Source organism: Monodelphis domestica, chromosome 7 (genome assembly GCF_027887165.1).
Source record: "Monodelphis domestica isolate mMonDom1 chromosome 7, mMonDom1.pri, whole genome shotgun sequence".
Taxonomy (NCBI): domain Eukaryota; kingdom Metazoa; phylum Chordata; class Mammalia; order Didelphimorphia; family Didelphidae; genus Monodelphis; species Monodelphis domestica.
In genome coordinates, this window is record NC_077233.1 from 229,918,408 (window position 1) to 229,939,395 (window position 20,988).

At 35.7% G+C, this 20,988-nt stretch overlaps 1 protein-coding gene across 7 annotated transcripts in view; it reads right to left on the reverse strand.

Annotated features, from left to right (window-relative positions):
• Window positions 1-20,988, reverse strand: part of LOC100026608 (phospholipid-transporting ATPase ABCA3-like) — a 268,136-nt gene that overhangs the window by 117,875 nt on the left and 129,273 nt on the right. For all 7 annotated transcript variants that reach the window (XM_016423876.2, XM_056806544.1, XM_056806543.1 and 4 more), the window contains one exon: window positions 14,273-14,402. In XM_016423876.2, the coding sequence (XP_016279362.1) occupies window positions 14,273-14,402 (130 nt within the window). The remainder of the gene's footprint in view (window positions 1-14,272; window positions 14,403-20,988) is intronic.

Consider the following 20,988-nt stretch of genomic DNA (forward strand, 5'->3'; position numbering starts at 1 on the left):
TCTTTGGATGGAAAAAACTGGAAAATAAGGGGATGTCCCTTGATTTTTTTTTCCCATGGTTGATCCAATTTCTTTTTATTTTTTTATTTTTTTAAAATTTTTTAAATATATTTTATTTGATCATTTCCAAGCATTATTCGTTAAAGACATAGATCATTTTCTTTTCCTCCCCCCCACCCCCCATAGCCGACGCTTAAGTCCACTGGGCATTAGATGTTTTCTTGATTTGAACCCATTGCTTTGTTGATAGTATTTGCATTAGAGTGTTCATTTAGAGTCTCTCCTCTGTCATGTCCCCTCAACCTCTGTATTCAGGCAGTTGCTTTTTCTCGGTGTTTCCACTCCCATAGTTTATCCTTTGCTTATGAATGGTGTTTTTTTCTCCTGGATCCCTGCAAGTTGTTCAGGGACATTACACCGCCACTAATGGAGAAGTCCATTACGTTCGATTATACCACAGTGTATTAGTCTCTGTATACAATGTTCTCCTGGTTCTGCTCCTCTTGCTCTGCATCACTTCCTGGAGGTTGTTCCAGTCTCCATGGAACTCCTCCACTTTATTATTCCTTTTAGCACAATAGTATTCCATCACCAACATATACCACAGTTTGTTCAGCCATTCCCCAATTGATGGGCAACCCCTCGTTTTCCCGTTTTGGGCCACCACAAAGAGCGCAGCTATGAATATTTTTTTTTTCCAGCAGCAGGTGTTTATTTTTTTAAAAATATATTTTATTTGATCATTTCCAAGCATTATTCATTAAAGACATAGATCATTTTCTTTTCCTCCCCCCCACCCCCCATAGCCGACGCTTAAGTCCACTGGGCATTAGATGTTTTCTTGATTTGAACCCATTGCTTTGTTGATAGTATTTGCATTAGAGTGTTCATTTAGAGTCTCTCCTCTGTCATGTCCCCTCAACCTCTGTATTCAGGCAGTTGCTTTTTCTCGGTGTTTCCACTCCCATAGTTTATCCTTTGCTTATGAATGGTGTTTTTTTCTCCTGGATCCCTGCAAGTTGTTCAGGGACATTACACCACTACTAATGGAGAAGTTCATTACGTTCGATTATACCACAGTGTATCAGTCTCTGTGTACAATGTTCTCCTGGTTCTGCTCCTCTTGCTCTGCATCACTTCCTGGAGGTTGTTCCAGTCTCCATGGAACTTCTCCACTTTATTATTCCTTTTAGCACAATAGTACTCCATCACCAACATATACCACAGTTTGTTCAGCCATTCCCCAATTGATGGGCATCCCCTCGTTTTCCAGTTTTGGGCCACCACAAAGAGCGCAGCTATGAATATTTTTGTACAAGTCTTTGTGTCCATTATCTCTTTGGGGTACAGACCCAGCAGTGCTATGGCTGGGTCAAAGGGTAGATATTCTTTTGTCGCCCTTTGGGCATAGTTCCAAATTGCCCTCCAGAATGGTTGGATCAGTTCACAGCTCCACCAGCAATGAATTAATGTCCCTGCTTTGCCGAGGATGTCCCTTGATTGGGGAATGGCTGAACAAATTGTGGTATTTGATGGTGGTGGAATACTATTATGCAATAAGGAATGATGAATTGAAGGATTTCTATATGAATTGGAAGAACCTCCAGGATCTGATGCAGAGTGAATGAGCAGAACCAAGAGAACATTATACACAGAAAGTGCAACATTGTGGAACAATACAGTGTAATGGACTTTGCTAATAGAAGACAGTCCCAAGGATTTTATGAGAAAGAATGTTATTCACATCAAGAGAAAATACTGAAGGAGTAGAAACACAGAAGAAAAACAAATGACATCATTTGTGTATATGGATATATGATTTGGGTTTTGGGTTTAAATGATTGCTCTATTGCAAAAATGAATAATATGGAATTAGGTATAAGTGATAACATTTGTATAATCCAGTGGAAGTGCTTATTGGATCTGGGAGAGGGGAAGGAAGAGGGAAGGGAAAAAAATCAAATATGTAAACATGGGAAAATACTTTAAAAATAAAATGTAATGCAGGAAAAAGGAAACCAACATGTACATAAAAACCAAGTTTTTCATGTTTTCACTTTTCTGTTCACTTTCTTGAGCTAACATTTACAATTTATTCTGTGGTTGTGTGTAGTGTTTTCTTGGTTCTACTTATTTCATTGTTCATCGTCTCATGTAATCCTTTCCAAGTTTTAAAAAAAGTCAGTCTGCTTATCATTTTTTATGATGCAGTATAGTATTCTATCACAATCATATACCACAATTAGTTTAGCCATTCAACAATTGATGGGTATATTCTCTAATTCTTTGCCACCAAAAGAGAACTGCTGTAAATATTTTGGAACAGATTTTTTTTTCCTTCTTTCTCTGATCTCCCAAGAAACAGACCCAGCTTGGTGGGTCAAAGAAAGGGTATATACAATTTTATAACTCTCTGGGCATAATTCCAAATTGTTCTCCAAAGTAGTTGGATCAGTTCACAGTTCCATTAACACTGTATTAAGTGCCTACATTTTTTTCCATATCCCCTCCAACATCTGTCATTTTGGCCTTTTGTCATTTTAGCCACTCTGGTGGGTGTGAGTTGATATCTAAAAGTTATTTTGATTTGTATTTCTCTAATTGGTAGTGATTTAGAGCATTTTTTAATATATCCATATATGGCTTTGATTTCTTCACTTAAAAATTGTCTGTTTATATCTTTTGCCTATTTATCAATTAGGGGATAGTTTTTATTCTTATAAATTTGACAAAGTTCTCTATCTATTTTTGAGATGAGACCACTATCCAAGAAACTGTCTATTAATTTTCTTCCAATATACTGCTTTCCTTCTAATTTTGGCTACATTATTTTTATTTTTACAAAACCATTTTTAATTTATGTATTCAAAATTATCCATTTTACATCACACAATGTCTCCTAGATCTTGTTTGTTCACAAATTCTCCTAACTGTAAATCTGATGGGTAATATATTCCCTGTTCTTCCAATTTGCTTACGATCTCTTCCTTTATGCCTGAGAGTCTGTCTATAAAAATCCCACCCCTCAAATTTTCTGTTTTCCTTCTCATCTTGGCAGTGTCTGTTTTATTTGCATAAAAATTGCCAATTTAATGTACTCAAAATTATCTATTTTATAATTCATAATGTTCTCCATGTCTTGTTGACTCATAAATTCCTCTCCTATCCATAAATCTGATAGGTAATATATTTACTGTTCTTCTAATTTATTTATATCTCTTTTTATGTCTAGACCAAGTTTCCATTTTTATTTTTATCTTTATCATTTTCTACCCTGCCATCTTTTCACAGTGTGTCTCTTCCTTTTGTTAAACTTCATATCACTGTAATATCCCAATGACTTGCCTTTCTCATTCAAAAAAGAGCTCTTGTACAACAAGTACAGTAAAGGAAAATAAATCAATATTTTGGCTATGCCTGAATTATACTTCAGGTTATATCTCCTTTGCAGGTGATACAAATGGAAATTTTAAATAATGTCTGAGAAATAGGGTGCCTGAGGTGGGGAGCTCCCCACGTAAATGGCTATGCATAGGGAATAGCATATGTAAAAGGCTCAGAAGGAACCTGGAAGCCACATTCAGGAAACAAACAGATTCGCTTCTTGGCTCTGAGACAAGACATGGTAGCTCTCCTTTATGTTGTGGTCTAACTAGAGAAAACCATTTAGGCAGAACATGTGGAAAAAAGTCAGAAGTTCTTGTGTGGTATAGTATTTAGTGGGTTAGACTCAGAATTGAGAAGTCCTGCCATGTCTCTGACACTCATTGGCTGTATGATTACAGGCAAAAAAACCAAACAAACCTTAATCTACCTTCTCAGTGCTCTTAGGCAACTTTCAAGACCAAATTACAGTTGATTTTCCATGATGGATATATGAAATGATTTTCTTCACTGGAAGTCCCCTATACTGTTCAAATAACAAATCTTTCAAGCCTGTCTTACAAAGTGGTATATATCTCTTGAAAACTAACATTTATATAGCATTTCAGTGTTTTTCAAAGTACTTTACATATATGATATCAATAGATCCTCATAATTTTGTAAAGTATACTAGAATATATATTAGCAAAAGAAAAGCTGTTGGTAGAGAGCTATTTTCTAGTAGGAAAGGACACTATTCTTCATATTTAGTAGAGAGCAGGCCACAAAGAACAAAGAGAGTTGTTGGAGATGGTTACAGTAGAGTTTGCACTGGAGTGGAAAGGCTGCCACTAGAGGACTAGAGGAAAGGGGCAATATCACCAGGGAAAGAGCCCTGAGTTTTTCTTGAAATAACCTAAAAACAGAAACTGATTAAAGGCTTCCTTAATAGGAGAGATTTCTGAATGTATGCCTCATTCCTTCCCTATCCCACAAAAAAAAATCAGAATATGTGGGAAACTTTTAATAAGTACAGATTTAACTACCTACTTTCCTAGTATGAATTTATACAACATATTTCCACTGGACTAGAACTATTTATCACATTTTATATATAATTCTAACTTCAAATAGTATGAATTTGAATAATGTGATCAATTAGCAAGTTTCATTATTTGCATGAATTGGAACTTTGCTGTACACAACTATGCAATCTCTTCTTTGAATTTCACCTCCACATTGTCAAATACTTGGGAGAACCGTCCATCTTCAAGGTTCCTGCTGGTACCTCAATTTCAACATGTCCAAATTGGATTGACTCTCAATTTACCTTCCCAACTTCTCTATGATGATACACCTTTGAAGTCATCTTTGAATCTCCCTCTTCTTTATTTCCCACATTAAATCAGTTTTCAAGTTTTCTTGCTTTCATCTCCATGGCATTTCTAGGATCTATTTCCTTTTATCTACTTACTCTACTCATCATTTCTTAAACTTCAATAATCATAATTGCCTTTTAATGGATCTCCCTGCCTCCAGTTTGCCCTTTTCCAATTCATCCTTAGAAAAGTAAAAAAAAAAATTTTTTCCTAAGGCAATGGTCTGATCATGTTATACAAATTTTCAGTGCTTTCTATTGATGTTCTTGTTATACACTATTTTGTATTTACTTTTCTGTGTATATATCTTATCATCTTTAATGGAAAGTTGTGAGGAATAGGTCTTGGAAAGATGGTAGACTCCTTTCATAAGCCATATAATGGAGTAAAAAGAAAAGAAAATTGAGTTATGTTTCATATTCTTTGCTTAAGTTCCTTTCCCCTATATCCATATCAGTGGGACATGACAAGAAACACAAGATAGGTGTGTCCTTTAAGAGATTAACAGGTGAAGTTGCTTTACTTTATACCTGGGGTTCTGAACTGCATTCTGGTCAGTTGGCTCTCGTGACTAGATTATAATACTCTATTAACTGGCCCATGGTGAATGAGGGGAGGGACTGATTTCCGTTAATAAAAGGGAGCCTGTGTGCTCCCATTCCTTGTACTTACTTGTGGCCTATTACACCAGCTAGAGAGAGTACCTATTCTCAGAAGGATGAAATAAAAGCAGTGAAGGACTATGTCAAGGCACAATGTAGATCCTCAATAAATGTTAATTGAGTTGAATTAAAAGAAGATTCTTCTGATTTATGTGGCAGGACATATAAGTGTGGAGGAAAATCACTAACTGGATCCACACTATACTTCCAAAGCAATTTCTAATGGTCTGAAAGCTCTGCTAAGAAAAAAGAAACAAAGTTTTTATATTTCTTTCTCAATCACCTCCCGAGTGACCACTACTACTTTGTGTGTATGTGTGAAGAAATAAGTGTGATTTAAAGCAGTGCATTGGCTACAGTAGTTTAAAAAAAACCCTCTTGAATTAATACTCCTTCTCACTGAGCCATGATATACTGATTAGATCTAAGATGCAGAAGTGTATAGTTGAATGTGTGTACAACTAAATTTGTATCTTTTCTGGGGATAAATGCAAAGATTATATTCTATGCTGGCTATGCCATTATGAATATTAAAGAGTTATTTTGGTCTGGCACACATTCTTTCCATTTCCTAACACTTTATCAGGATGGTATTGGCATATTTATTAAACAAACATGTAGTTGCTTAACTTAATAACATTTTTTTGGGATAGGAAGTGCTAAAAAGGTGAACTATATCAGTCACCACTGCATTAGGATATAAAGATCTATCTATCTGTCTATCTGTCATCTAGTTATAGCCAATAGATCATTTGGAGACACAAACATACACACACACATACAAATATAGATGGATAAAGAGGGAGAAGATCGAAAAAGAGACGAGTAAACCAATGAGAAGTAGGCATTACTATTGGTACTGAATCCTATAATTATAACTAGGAACAACATGTTTTAATGGAGAAACTTGATTATTTACCAATTGCAACTACCCTAAGTATTTTTGGGAAAACAGGATAGCAATTTGGAAGAAATAGGATTTAATCTACAATTTTATACTTTCTACCACAATTAACTCAAAATAAATGACCAGATCATAAAAAAGCTGTACCATAAAAAAATTAGCAGAGAATAGGCCTAGGCATTATTCACAACTATATCTAAAGGCAGATTTCTTACTTAAAGGTGTGAACTTTAAATTATTCCACCCCACTTAGATCTTACTTTATGGGAAGATAAAGTTGGAAACTCCTGATTGAACAATGAAGATACTTAGGTCTCACCTTATAGTGAAGGTAGAACCTTAAGCTAAGTCTATTTTTAGATCTTAGTACAAAAAAGTGTTAACTATAAAGGTTAAATTGATCACAAAAAGGTCAAGTATCTTAATACAAAAAGATGTTAAGTAACTATAAAGTTTAAATTAATCACAAAAGGGTCAAGTAACTAACAAAAGGTGAACTTAACAAAGAAGTGTTAAGTAACTCTAAAGATATAATCTAATCAAAGAAGATGAGAACTTCTCTTTTTAAGAATGGGCATTTAGAGGAGGGGACACAAGGGTAAAAGGTCTATATATTGGCTCACTTCCTCTCTCTGGTACCTTTTGTGGCAGAGAGTTGGCTAATAGCAGCGTGCTGGGCCTTTCGGCATCTTAGTGTGGTTACAAGCTATTGTCCAGTTTGGTGGTGAGTTTCTGGCTGAGTTTTCCTCCTTTACTTTCTAACTTTATCCTCTTAGAAGCCTCTAATCTTCTTCAGAGACCTAGGGGCAGGGATTTTAAAATTCTCCCTGGCACAGGCCAGGCAGGAGAAAGCCTATATCCTCTTCCCTCCTTCTCCTTAAATTCCTTTCCTTTATATTAATTAAATTACCATAAATTTCCAGACTGACTTGGGTATTTTCTTTTGGATTTTCCCTGGTGACCAATTAAATCTAGATTTTAAGTCACAACCCTAAAATTATCTTTATAAATGATAGTCAACAGATATTTATTAAGTGCCTATTATGTTCTAGCACTGTGCTATAAGATATTAAAAGATAAAATGAACTATTTTACTAACTCAATCTTTTTAAAAAATTTGCAAAAAAAAAATATAGAGAAAACATGGGGCAGGAAATATATATTTGCCTCAAATATCACCAACAATGGTATGATATTTAAAATACAAAGTCAATGGACACAAATATATGACAAAGAGTCATTTCCCAAAAGGTATCAAAGGATGTCATTTTCAAAAAAAATCTGTAAATTATAAGTAAATACTTGAAAATATGTAAAAAGTCTATGAGTTTCAGGTTAAGATGGCTACTGAGTAGAAGCAGAGCTCATCTTCTCCTCTCCACCCATCGAGACAGAGTGCCTCAAATAGACAAAACCAAAATCAAATGAGTGAGGAACTACATGGTAGGACACAGCACATTAGGTAGGCAAAGTTAGGGCACTTCCACGCTAAAAGGGGGCGAAATTTCCCCCACCAAGGGGCGAGCTCACCACCTCTCCCCCACTTCACCTACATTTTCAGAGTCCAAGAGAGCACAGGACAAACTCCTAAATTCTAGCAGGGAGGCTGGATGAATTCAACACAGACTTATCTCTAAGAGAAATGACTCAGAACACTGGGAGGCTGAGGAAACGTGGAGATAGGGGGTTGCGGAGCTTGGGGAGAGGGGGCAGTTCACAGTAAAAACACCACAGAGAACTGTAAAAAGCGCTTTTTACAGTGCTCAATACAGAGACCTCCCTATACTCTACACCCAGACCTCTTCCAGGCAACTTCTAAGTTCTCAGGGGCCGGACCTGCCTTTAAGAATAGCAAGACTAGGAACCCCAGGAGGTGGAGGAAATGTGGAGATAGGGCACAGAGCTTGGGCAGAGAGGGGAGGCTCAAAGAAAAATGCCACAGAGACTTGAAAAATAGCCTCTGGACAAAAACCTCTTCAGTGCTCAATACAGAGACTTGCCTACACTCCACACCCAGACCTCTGCAAGGAAATCTTTAAGTTCTTAGGGGCTGGTCCTGCCACTAAGAGCACCTGGATACTGCTGAGGAATGGGAAAAATATTCTCAGGGCAAAAACCTCTCCAGAGCCCAATACAAAGATCACCCACATTCCTCACTTAGACATCTGACCAGGAAGGAACAAGGCAATGGCCACCAATTCCCAGGAACTAAAATCCACAAATACCAAAAAATACAAGAAGAAAATATTGACCCTTGATAATTTTTATACAGAAAAAAACCAGACTAAAGAAAAGACAGCAGAAGATGACCAACAATTAGACACACCCAAACCTTCGGGAAAAAATGGAAATTGGTCACAAGTTCTTGAAGACTTTAAATCTGAAATTGTCAGAAAAATGGAAGAGATATTGCAAGAAAAGTGGGAAATAGTCCAAAAAGAAAATAACAGTTTAAAAGACAGGATCTCCCACTTGGATAATGAAGCCCAGAAATCAAATGAAATAATAAGCAAACTGAAGACCAGAAATGACCTGCTGGAAGCCATGAAAAGCAGGATAGATCAAACTGAAAAGGAAAATCAAAATATCTTAGCTGAAAACCAGTCATTAAAAACTAGAACTGCGCAAGTAGAAGCCAATGATCTCACAAGACAGTAAGAATTAATAAAGCAAAGTCAAAAGAATGACAGATTAGAAGGTAACAGAAAATATCTCATTGAGAGGGTGGTTGACCTTGAAAATAGATCTCGGAGAGACAATTTGAGAATCATAGGACTACCTGAAAACCTGGAAAAAACAGAAAGCTTCATACCATACTACAAGAAATTATCCAAGAAAACTGTCCTGAGGATCTGCAACAAGAGGGTGAAATAGATATTGAAAGAGTCCACAGATCACCTGCCACACGAAATCCTCAAAAGACAACTCCCAGGAATGTAATTGCCAAATTCAAGAACTTCCAAGCTAAGGAGAAAATATTACAAGAAGCCAGAAAGAAACAATTCAGATATCAAGGAGTATAAAATACTTGGGAATCTATCTGCCAAGACAAACGCAGGAACTATATGAACACAACTACAAAACACTCTCCACACAACTAAAACTAGATCTAAATAATTGGGAGAACATTAATTGATCATGGGTAGGATGATCTAACATAATAAAATATAAAATAAAATAAAATAATAAAAATGATAATCCTACCCAAACTAATTTACTTATTTGGGGCCATACCCATCAAACTACCAAAAAACTTTTTTATAGAATTAGAAAAAAATAACAAAGTTCTCACACCTAGCAGATTGGCTAATATGACAGCAAAGTAAAGTAATGCATGTTGGAAGGGATGTGGCAAAATTGGGACATTAATACATTGCTGGTGGAGTTGTAAATTGATACAGCCTTTCTGGAAGGCAGTTTGGAATGATACCCAAAGAGCACTAAAAGACTGCTTACCCTTTGATCCAGTCATAGCACTGCTGGGTTTGCATCCTATAGAGATTATAAGAAAAAAGACTTGTACCAAAAAATTCATAGCTGTGTTCTTTGTGGTGGCAAAAAATTGGAAAATGAGGGGTTGTCCTTTAATTGGGAATTGGCTGAACAAATTGTGGTATCTGTTGGTGATGGAATACTATTGTGCTCAAAGAAATAATAAAGTGGAGGCATTCCATGGGAACTGGAATGATTTCCAGGAATTGATGCAGAGTGAAAGGAGCAGAACCAGGAGAACATTATATACTGTGGTACAATTAGTGGCAATGCAGTGATCCTGAACAACTTGGAGGGATCTTCGAGAAAGAACACTATACACATTGAGAAGAAAAACTGTGGGAGTAGAAACACAGAAGAAAAACAACGGCTTGATTACATGGGTTGAGGGGATATAGACTTTAAATGAACATCCCAGTGCAAACATCAGCAACATGGAAATAGGTTTTGATCAAGGACACATGTAATAATACCCAGTGGAATTGCGCATCAGCTATGGGAAGGGTTGGGGGAGGGAAGGGAAAGAAGGAATATGATTTTTATAACCAAGGAATAATGTTCTAAATTGACTAAACAAATAAATAAGTTAATTTAAAAAATTTAAAAAAAAGAAAATTTGAAAGCAGTCTGGGAGAGATTAGGGTTAGATCAATATCTCATACCCTATACCAAGATAAACTCAGAATGGGTAAATGACTTGAACATGAAAAAGGAAACAATAAGTAAATTAGGTGAACACAGAATAGTATACTTGTCAGAACTTTGGGAAAGGAAAGATTTTAAGACTAAGCAAGAGGGGGCAGCTGGGTAGCTCAGTGGATTGAGAACCAAGCCTAGAGACAGGAGGTCCTAGGTTCAAATCTGACCTCAGCCACTTCCTAGCTGTGTGACCCTGGGCAAGTCACTTGACCCCCCATTGCCTAGCCCTTACCACTCTTCTGCCTTGGAGCCAATACATAGTATTGACTCCAAGACGGAAGGTAAGGGTTTATTTAAAAAAAAAAGACTAAGCAAGAATTAGAAAAAAATTACAAAATGCAAAATAGATAGATTACATTTTTGTTTTACATTTTGATTTTGATTACATTTTTTGATTTTGATTATATTAAATTAAAAAGGTTTTGTACAAACATAACCAATGCAGTTAAAATTAGAACGGAAGCAACAAATTGGGAAACAATCTTTAAAACAAAAACCTCTGACAAAGGTCTAATCACTAAAATTTATGAGAAAATCAATCAATTTGTACAAAAAAATCAAACCATTCCCCAGCTGATAAATGGGCAAGGGATATGAATAGGCAATTTTCAGATAAAGAAATCAAAACTATTAATAAGCACATGAAAAATGTTCTAAATCTCTTATAATCAGAGAAATGCAAATCAAAACAACTCTGAGGTATCACCTCACACATAGCATATTGGCTAACATGACAGCAATGGAAAGTAATGAATGTTGCAGGGGATGGGGCAAAATTGGGACATTAATGCATTTCTGGTGGAGTTGTGAATTAATCCAACCATTCTGGAAGGCAATTTGGAACTATGCTCAAAGGGCACGAAAAGACTTTCTGCTGTTTGAGCCAGCCATAGCACTGCAGGGCTTGTACCCCAAAGAGATAATAAGGAGAAAGACTTGTACAAGAATATTCATAGCTGCGCAGTTTGTGGTAGCAAAAAATTGGGAAATGAGGGGATGCCCTTCAATTGGGGAATGGCTGAACAAATTGTGGTATATGTTGGTGATGGAATACCATTGTGCTCAACGGAATAATAAACTGGAGCAATTCCATGGGGACTGGAACAACCTCCAGGAATTGATACAGAGCGAAAGGAGCAGAACCAGGAGAACATTGTACACAGAGACTGATGCACTGTGGTACAATTGAATGTAATGTACTTCTCTACTAGTAGCAATGATCCAGAACTATTTGGAGGGACATATGAGGAAGAATTATTTGGAGGGACATATGAGAAAGAACCCTATCCATACCCAGAGGAAGCAACTGTGGGAAAAGAAACATAGAAGAAAAACAACCCCTTGATCACATGGGTCGGTGGGGCTATGCCTAGGAAAGTGAACTCTAAAAGATCACCCTAGTGCAAATACTAATAATAAGGAAATGGGTCTTGATCGATGGCACAGGTTAAACTTAGAGGAATTGTATGTCATATATGGAAGGGTATTGGGGGGAGGGGAGGGAAGAAGCATGAATCTTGTAACCATGGAAAATTATTCTAAATCATCTAATTAAATATAAATTTTTTAAAAGTCTGAGTAAGAGAAATGCAAATTAAAATAACTCCATTTCCATACAAATTGACAAAGATGAAGAATGATGGGCAGAGTCAATGCTGGTGGGACTGTGAAGTGATCTAACTGTTCTTGATTTTAATTTGGAATTATGCAAGGATAGCCCACAAGAAGTTAAAGATGGAAACAAAGTTATTATATTTAATTTAATTAATTTATTTAATTTAAATATATTTATTTAAATTTAAATTTTATTTATTAATTATATTTAATGTACATATATCCTTTTGAATATTTCCTGTGACATATATATATATACTCATATGCATATATGTGTGCATTTATCTTCTTAATAGCCTTCCTTCAGGTAGAAAAGAACAAGAAATAAAGTGAGTACTATAGGGCCCCATATCCTTAGGGGACATGTTCTAAAACTTACCATGGATGGCTAAAATCATGGACATGAGTGAATATCTGCTAACTTCTATGTATTTGTGGTCTCTCTACCTGCCCATGTCTCTCAGCTCCTCTGCGACCTCTGACTCCCTCTAAATAACCCCTAAAAAAGTAGTGAGAGTGGAAGCAGAGGAAATCACTGCTTGGGGCAGATTGTTTCTGCAGGTAGACTTTGCAGGTAGACATCTGGCACTTTGGGTTGACTACAGATAACTAAAACCATGGAAAACAAACCATGGCCATGGGGGCCTTTATATAGGAAATGAAGAACAATGGAATAATTATTGCATATGGATGCAATAGAATATTATTGTACAGTACGAAATGGTCAATGTAAAGAATTCAGAGAAATGATGGAGGATTATAAAATGAAGCAGAACAAAATATGAATAATAGATCAAATAACTATAATAATACAGATTAAAAGATTGCTCAAATAAAGTTGAATTTTAAATAATAAAAAACCAGTAAAGGTCCTGGAGAAGACGTAATAATCTCTTACAGCAGAGAGAAAGGGGACAGTTAGTATAGACCATCACATACATTGTCAAAGTTTCTCTGTACCAGATGTTTTAGCTTAATCATTCTTTGTTAAAGCATAGGGTTCATACTAGAAGATAGGTGGATAAATATGAAATAACTTCAATGTAAAGGCCAAAAAAAAATACATTTTGTAAGAAATTATAACTACCAAGAAACTAGGAGATCTATCCCATTCTTCATAATGCCACATTTAAAGCTAGTCGTTCTTGGTGAATTGACAAACCAGCAGATATGTTCTGGGATAACAGACCTTATTTAACTAACCCACTTTTCTCTTAATTAGCAACTCTCCACAGGGCAGGCAGCCACTGATTAAGATGTAGGGATGTAAGAGGCCTAGGGAGCTACCTTCTATAAACTACAGCTACTAGAGCCACCACTCCTGTTCAGAAAGTTAAACTAATGTCATCTCTACAATCACCATAGCAGGGCTTTAATAATCAATCAGTTAATCAATAACCATCTTATGAATGTACCAGGCCCTTGGTTCATGTTGGTGACCTTATTTTTACACCATACCCCTTGCCTGATGAAAGTGATATATTAGAGGGAAGATGGTATGATTCTTTAATTGATATATTTGTACAGTACTCTGAACACCATAGAGTTCTGTCATAATATCTGGGATCCCTTAGTTAAATCACATTTCAGTTTATGTGTCTCTTTCTGAGAGACACAAAATTTATGGCACTTGCACTAAGGAGAAATATCATGTCTTTATGTTCCTGAAGAACAGTTAAATCCCAAGTGAATAAGCTTTGCTATGCTTCACTGGGACTCTAAAGAGTTAGGGGACTGTCCTAAACCACTTGGGTCATAAGGAACAAAGAATAATGGACAAGTTTCTTTTACCCGGATTAGGTCCATTAGGTTCTTGTCTAAGAGTAAAGTTCTGCTACTATCAAAGAAAAAGGTCTTCTCAGTGGGCAATGTTGTAAGGGCAATAAAGTTAGTTCTAAGAATAAAGGTGAAAGGAGGCAGCTGGGTGCCTCAGTGGATTGAGAGCCAGGCCCAGAGGCGGGAGGTCCTAGGTTCAAATATGGCCTCAGACACTTCCTAGCTGTGTGACCCTGGGCAAGTCACTTAACCCCCATTATCTAGCCCTTACCACTCTTCTGCCCTGGAACCAATACTTTGTACTGATTCTAAGGGGAAAGTAAGGGTTTAAAAAAAAAAGAATAAAGGTGAAGGCATCTTAACTAATCAGGGTTCAAACATACCTGTAAGCATGGACAAAGTGGTGGTCTTCCCTGCTCCATTATGTCCTAGCAGAACAGTGATTTGGCCCTCATATAGGTTCAGAGTCAGGTCTTTTACTGCCTCTTTGACACGTCTCCCTATCACAAACACCTGTGGAAGAGGCAAAGCAATAGTAACTTTTTGCACCCATTTTCATTATTCTGGAGTTCAAATTAACTGTCCTTATATTCCACCCTATATCAATAAGAAACATCTCCTTTATCACTTCTTAGAGCACAGTTTCTACATGGCTTTGGTCTTTTAATCAGGAATGCTTGGGATTTCTTTATTTCATTAAAAATTTTCTTCTATATTCAATTTTGCTGAATAGGTTATTCTTGGCTATAAACTCATATACACAGCCTTTTGGAATACTGTATTCCTAGCTCTCTGCTATTTTATAGTAGTGATTGCTAAATTACATGTGATCATGAGTATGATTCTTCTAAAACTGAACTCTTTCCATCTGCTTCTAGTATTTTTTGTTTGACTGGAAACTGACTTGGATATAATGTTCTTGAGAGTTGTCATTTTGCAGTTTTAGGAAATTACTGGAAGATTCCTTCTAATTCTACTTTTCTCAAGTTCTAAAAGATCTGGACAGTTTTTTTTTTAAGATTTCTTGATCTACGATGTCTAGGATAATTTTCCTGGTCAGACAATAATTCCAAACTGCTTTTCAAAACAGTCATATCATGTCACAGTTCTACCAACAAATGTATTAATGTACTTATCTTTCTACAATCCTTCCTATATTGTTTTCATTCTAGACTTTTATCAAAGAAATCTGTAATAAAGGTAGTTTTTTAAATTAATCTGTTAAATTTTTGGTGGATTCTAACTACATTTTACATTGCTCATTTAAATATTTTCAAATTTATATAATCAAAACTTTCTATTTAATGTTTTGATCATTTCTGGGTAAGCCTTCTCTCCCTAGCTCCCATTGTGAAAGAGCCATTCCTCAAAAGAAAATGATGAGTAATTCAAGCTAACCATCACCACATGAAAAATAATCCCAATCATTAGTAATAAGATAAATGCAAATGCAAACAACTTCATAACCTTAAAATTATTTAAAATAAAAAAATGGAAAATTATAATAGTTGTGTGAAAACCTATAAAGTTTGTTCATCTAGATATATATCTTGGACAGACACTGTCAACAGAAATTTATTTAAGCCTATAATCAAAAAGGAGGAGAGGGAACTGGATGTCCTTTAAAATTTTTTTTAATGAACCAAAGTTTTCCCCTAAAACAAAGACTCATTCATCTTTTTATTCTTCTGATGATTGGCATATAGCTGTTAGGTATGAAACATTACAATCACCAAAAAATTGAAATTGAAGATTACCAAGAGGGTAAGAGAGGAGCATATAGTAGTCATGATAAAGAAAAGCAGAGTAAAAATAAGTGAGAAAAGATATTCATGAGAAAAGAAAACATAGACTGGTTCCATGATTGCCTATATGTTGCACTAATATCCTTATAATGCCAAAATAAATTGCAGAAAGTTATAACTTCTGGCTTATGGCATCACAAAAGTTTCTAGCCAAACCTTTTTTCTTAGGAACATTATTTCTTAAAAACACCTAATAATATGCCATATGAAACAATAGTGAACTCCTCCATACCAGAAAGGAAGGTACAAGAAGATAGGTCCTGAAGCAAAGGCCTCTTCCAGTATCAAAGCCTCTGTGCTTAGGACTGGAGTATTAAAGTATACTATTTCCTTCTCTTAGTGGAGCCACTCCATGAGATATAGCACATAACACATCCATTGGGGAACTATGAGAGAACGAGGAGATTCCTGGGAGTTAGATCATGTCCACTTCAGTACATTTGTACTTTCTGTTTATGCCACTCTCCCTGAGGAATGGGCTGTTAGAGAAGAGATTGTATCCTCTGGATAGGGGAAGGGTACGTTTTTGTACTTCTGCCCTTATATTTTCTCAGTAAAGTTCTTTCTATAAAAGCTAGAAATAGTGAAAAAAAATCAATTTGGATGAGGTTTAAAATTATGAGTTGTCTAAAATATAAAAATGTTAATGTACCAAACAACTTAAATTTTAAGACATGTATTGAAGATGAAAGCAACAGAGAATTAATATAAATGGGTGATACGTTATTATTTGCAATGCCAAACTTAGAATAGGCTGAGGCCAAAAGCAAAACTATGAAGAGAAATGATTTTTTTCTTTTTTTTAATATATTACCTTTATTGGGAAAAACAAGAGGGTGAAAGAAAGGATACAATCATTGTTTGAGAAGGACAAGAGATGATAGGGAACAACTTAATTCTTATTTTGCTATCTGTATCATTCTGGGGATTGAAAAGAACAAAACAGAATGGATAATGGAAATTTTAATGCCTGAAATGAGTAAGGAAATAGCAAAAGAATATCTAGCTATACATGAGATAAAAACCACCTGACCAAAATGAATTTCATTTTATGATGCAGGAAAAACTCACAGATAAGACTGATGAAACATTGTCGGTTAACACTAACAGATTATATGAAGGGGAGAGATACTACAAAACTAGAAATGGCCAATCCCTCCAATTTCTTATAAAAGGTAAAAGAATATGGACTCCCTGGGTCACATGAGAAAAAAAAAACAACTCTTACTTTCCATCTTAGAATCAATACTGTGTCATGGTTCCAAGGCAGAAGAGCCATATGGACTAGGCAATGGGGGGGGGGGTGGGTGTTAAGTGACTTGCCCAGAATCACACAGCCAGGAAATGTTTGAGATCAGATTTGTACTGGGACCTCCTGTCTCTAGGCCTGACTTTTAATCCACTGAGCCACCTAGTTGCCCCCACTTCCTTTATTTTTGGATCCCTATGACCTCTAAAATGTCCCCCAAACAGAAATTATACATTTAAGAAAAAGCAACTTCAACTGTGTTTATAAGATCCAGGACACCTAGCCTCTAAAATTAGGTTTAAAAACAAAAAAAAAGGAACCAAAATTCAGGAACTGATGCTTGTATTTCCTAAGCTTGCTTAGCACCCTTCCTCAACCTCCCTCAGTTTGGGCTGTGAGGATCCCCTGTAGATCCAAGGACACAACACAAGCTTACAACAAAACCTAACCATGAACCCTATTCTGTGCTCCCTATAGATCCTTGCATAGACTGTAGAATTTTGCTTAGGCATTGACAGCCAGAATTGTAATTGTCTTTCAAAAGCAAAAACCTGCTAGGGCTGCAACCTAGAAACATTGGTACTAAAAAGCTTTAAATTGCCACTGCTGGGAAAACAGGCTCTGAACTGCTGAGAGAGAACTAAGGAAGAGAGAAAATAAGACTGGTCATAAAGACACTGTATATATGGTGAGATGTGCAGCACTCCACTAAGCCTGAGGGAAAGGGCATAGCATTTGGTTGGGGCCAGTTCTGACCACCCAAATGTCAGTTGGAGCAGAAACCTAGGTTATTCAACCATGAACTACACCATATAGGAAGAGGTTGGGATGCTTTGAGATCCAGCCATCAAGGAAACCATAATCAGAGACAAGGAAATTGGGAAATGACAAATTAGAAAATAAAGGGAAGGAGGGAGACTAAAATCACCAAAGATCTGAGGAAGAAGAAAACTCAAAGATCCTGAACATTAATATAAATCAATAGGAAAAAAGTAACAATAGAAGGAAATATGGCCTCCAAATCTAACAAAAAGTTTAGGCTTCTATGAATAAATACTATAAAATGGAAGAAAATGATCCATCACTTGAGATCAAGGATATTATGGAATTTGGAAAGAACATAGAACCACAACATGTTGTTGTTGAGAAAGTTAAAAGAAAAATGAGAATTAGGAGAATAAAGTTTATATCCTGCCCAGCAAAAATAATTAGCAGTATTAAAAAATTGGAATCTGAAATGGCAAGTCCCACCAAAAAAAATTGGTTGGGAATCCTAAGACACAAAAATAAAGAACAATGTAGAAGAGAATCAAAAAACAAAAATGTTAAAAGAAAAGATGCTGACTGCAAGTAAAACAAATGAAATGATATATGTGAAAACTTTAGAACTGTAAAGTATTAAACAAATATATAATCATAAGAAAAAACTAAATGTTAGATTTCAAAAAGAGGTCTTAATCTAGTCTTCATTTTGCTATTGTTCAAAGAAGGAAGATAATGACTAAGATATCCAAGAAAACTGCCCTGAGATTCTGCAACAAGAGGGCAAAATAGACATTGAAAGAGTCCATAGATCACCCGCTACACTAAATCCTCAAAAGACCCTCCCCAGGAATATAATTGCCAAATTCAAGAGCTTCCAAGCTAAGGAGAAAATATTACAAGAAGCCAGAAAGAGACAATTCAGATATCAATGAGCACCAATCAGGATTACACAGGATCTCTCAGCATCCATTCTAAAAGAATGCAAGGCGTGGAATACAATATTCAGAAAGGCAACAGAATTGAGTCTATAACCAAGGATTACCTACCCATAAAAACTGACTATATACTTCCAGAGGACAGTATGGGCATTCAACAAAATAGAAGACTTCCAAACATTTGTAAAGAAAAGACCAGGACTAAACAGAAAATTTGACATTGAATCCAAAAACCAAGAGAAACATGGAAAGGTAAATAAAAAAGAGAATGGTCTTATTTTTTTTTCTTTAAGGTCCTCAATAAGGCCAAATTGTTTATATTCCTATATGGAAAAATGTTATTTGTAACTGTCAAAATTGTATTCACTATTAGAGTACTAAGTAGTTTAAAATCATATATAAAAAAAGACAAAGAAAGAAATGGGGGGAGAGAGAAGATGGCACCAAGAGAAACTTGAAGGTATAAGAAAATTAGGAAAATTTGTACTACACAAAAAGGCATATGGGAGTGGGAAGTGAAGAATACATTTATAAGAAGGAGAGGAAGAGAGTGCTAAAAGGTAATACTCAAACCTTATTCTCAGTGGAATCAATCCTGAGAGGGAAGAGCATCTAGATCCATTGGGGTATTGAATTCTATCTTGCCCTATAGGGAAGTTGAGAGGGGAAAACTAAGGGGAGGAGTGGGGCGGGGAGTTAAAAAAATTGGAGGGAAAGAGAGGGGGAAAGGAATTTAATAGACTCTTTAAAAAAAGGGGAATAAAAATGGAGGGGAAGGAAAGGGATGGTGAGGAGGGAATCAATACAAGGAGGGGTAAAGTGTGTATGGTAGCTTAAAAAGACCCCAAAAGGAAAATAAGAGAGGAATAAGAAGGTAGGGTGGAGAAAGGAAAGTAAAATAAGGGTGGGGATTAGGGGGACTGATTAAAAACAGAACACTGTAGAAGAAAATAATGAAAGAGGAAAGGGCAGGGCAAGGAGAGAAAATCAAAATGTTGGGGAATACACAGTTTGTAATGATAACTTTGAATGTGAATGGGATGAACTCACCCAGAAACCAAAATCATACCATATGTTGTACACATGAGGAAGGTAGATACACATAGGGTAAAGGTAAGTGGATGGAACAAAATCTACTGGGCATCAACTGAGAAAAAGAAGGCAGGAGTCAAAATCATGATATTTGACAAAGCCAAAGTAAAAATAGATCTAGTTAAAAGAGATAGGGAAGGTAATTATGTCCTGATAAAAGACAGTATAAACAATGAGGAAATATCAGTACCCAACATGTATGCACCAAATGGCATAGCATCCAAATTTGTAAAGGAGAAACTAGTGGAGGTCAAGGATGAAATAGAAAACTATACTAGTGGGAGACCTGAACCTTCCTCTGCCTGAACTAGATAAATCAAACCAAAAAATAAATAAGAAAGAGGTAAGAGAAGTGAATGAAATCTTAGAAAAATTAGAGATAGTAGATATGTGGAGAAAAATAAATAGGGACAAAAAGGAATACACCTTTTCAGCAGCACATGGTACATTCACAAAGATTAACCATGTACTAGGACATAAAAACATTGCAAACAAGTGCAAAAGAAGGGAAACAATAAATGCAAACTTTTTAGATCACAATGCAATAAAAATAATTAGTAAGGCAACATGGAGAGGCAAATAAAAAATTAATTGGAAATTAAATGATATGATTCTCCAAAATTGGTTAAAGAACAAATCATAGAAACAATTAATAATTTCATTAAAGAAAATGACAATGATGAGACATCCTTTCAAAATCTATGGGATGCAGCCAAAGCAGTACTTAGGGAGGAATCCTTGAGTTCATATATTAACAAATTAGAGATGGCAGAGGTCAATGAATTGGGCATGCAAATTAAAAAACTTGAAAGTGAACAAATTAAAAATCCCCAGGTGAAAATTAAATTAGAGATGCTAAAAATTAAAGGAGAAATTAATAAAACTGAAAGCAAAAGAAGTATTGAATTAATAAACAAGACCAGAACATGGTACTTTGCAAAAACAAATAAAATAGACAAAGTACTGCTCAATCTAATAAAAAAAAGGAAAGAAGAAAACCAAATTGACAGTATTCAAGATGAAATGGGAGACCTCACCTTGAATGAAGAGGAAATTAAAGCAATCATTAAAAACTATTCTGCTCAATTAGATGGCAATAAATATGGCAATCTAGGTGACATGCATGAATATTTACAAAAATATAAATTGTCTAGATTAACAGAAGAAATAGAATACTTAAATAACCCCATATTGAAAAAAGAATTTGAACAAGTCATCAAAGAACTCCCTAAGAAAAAAGCTCCAGGGCCTGG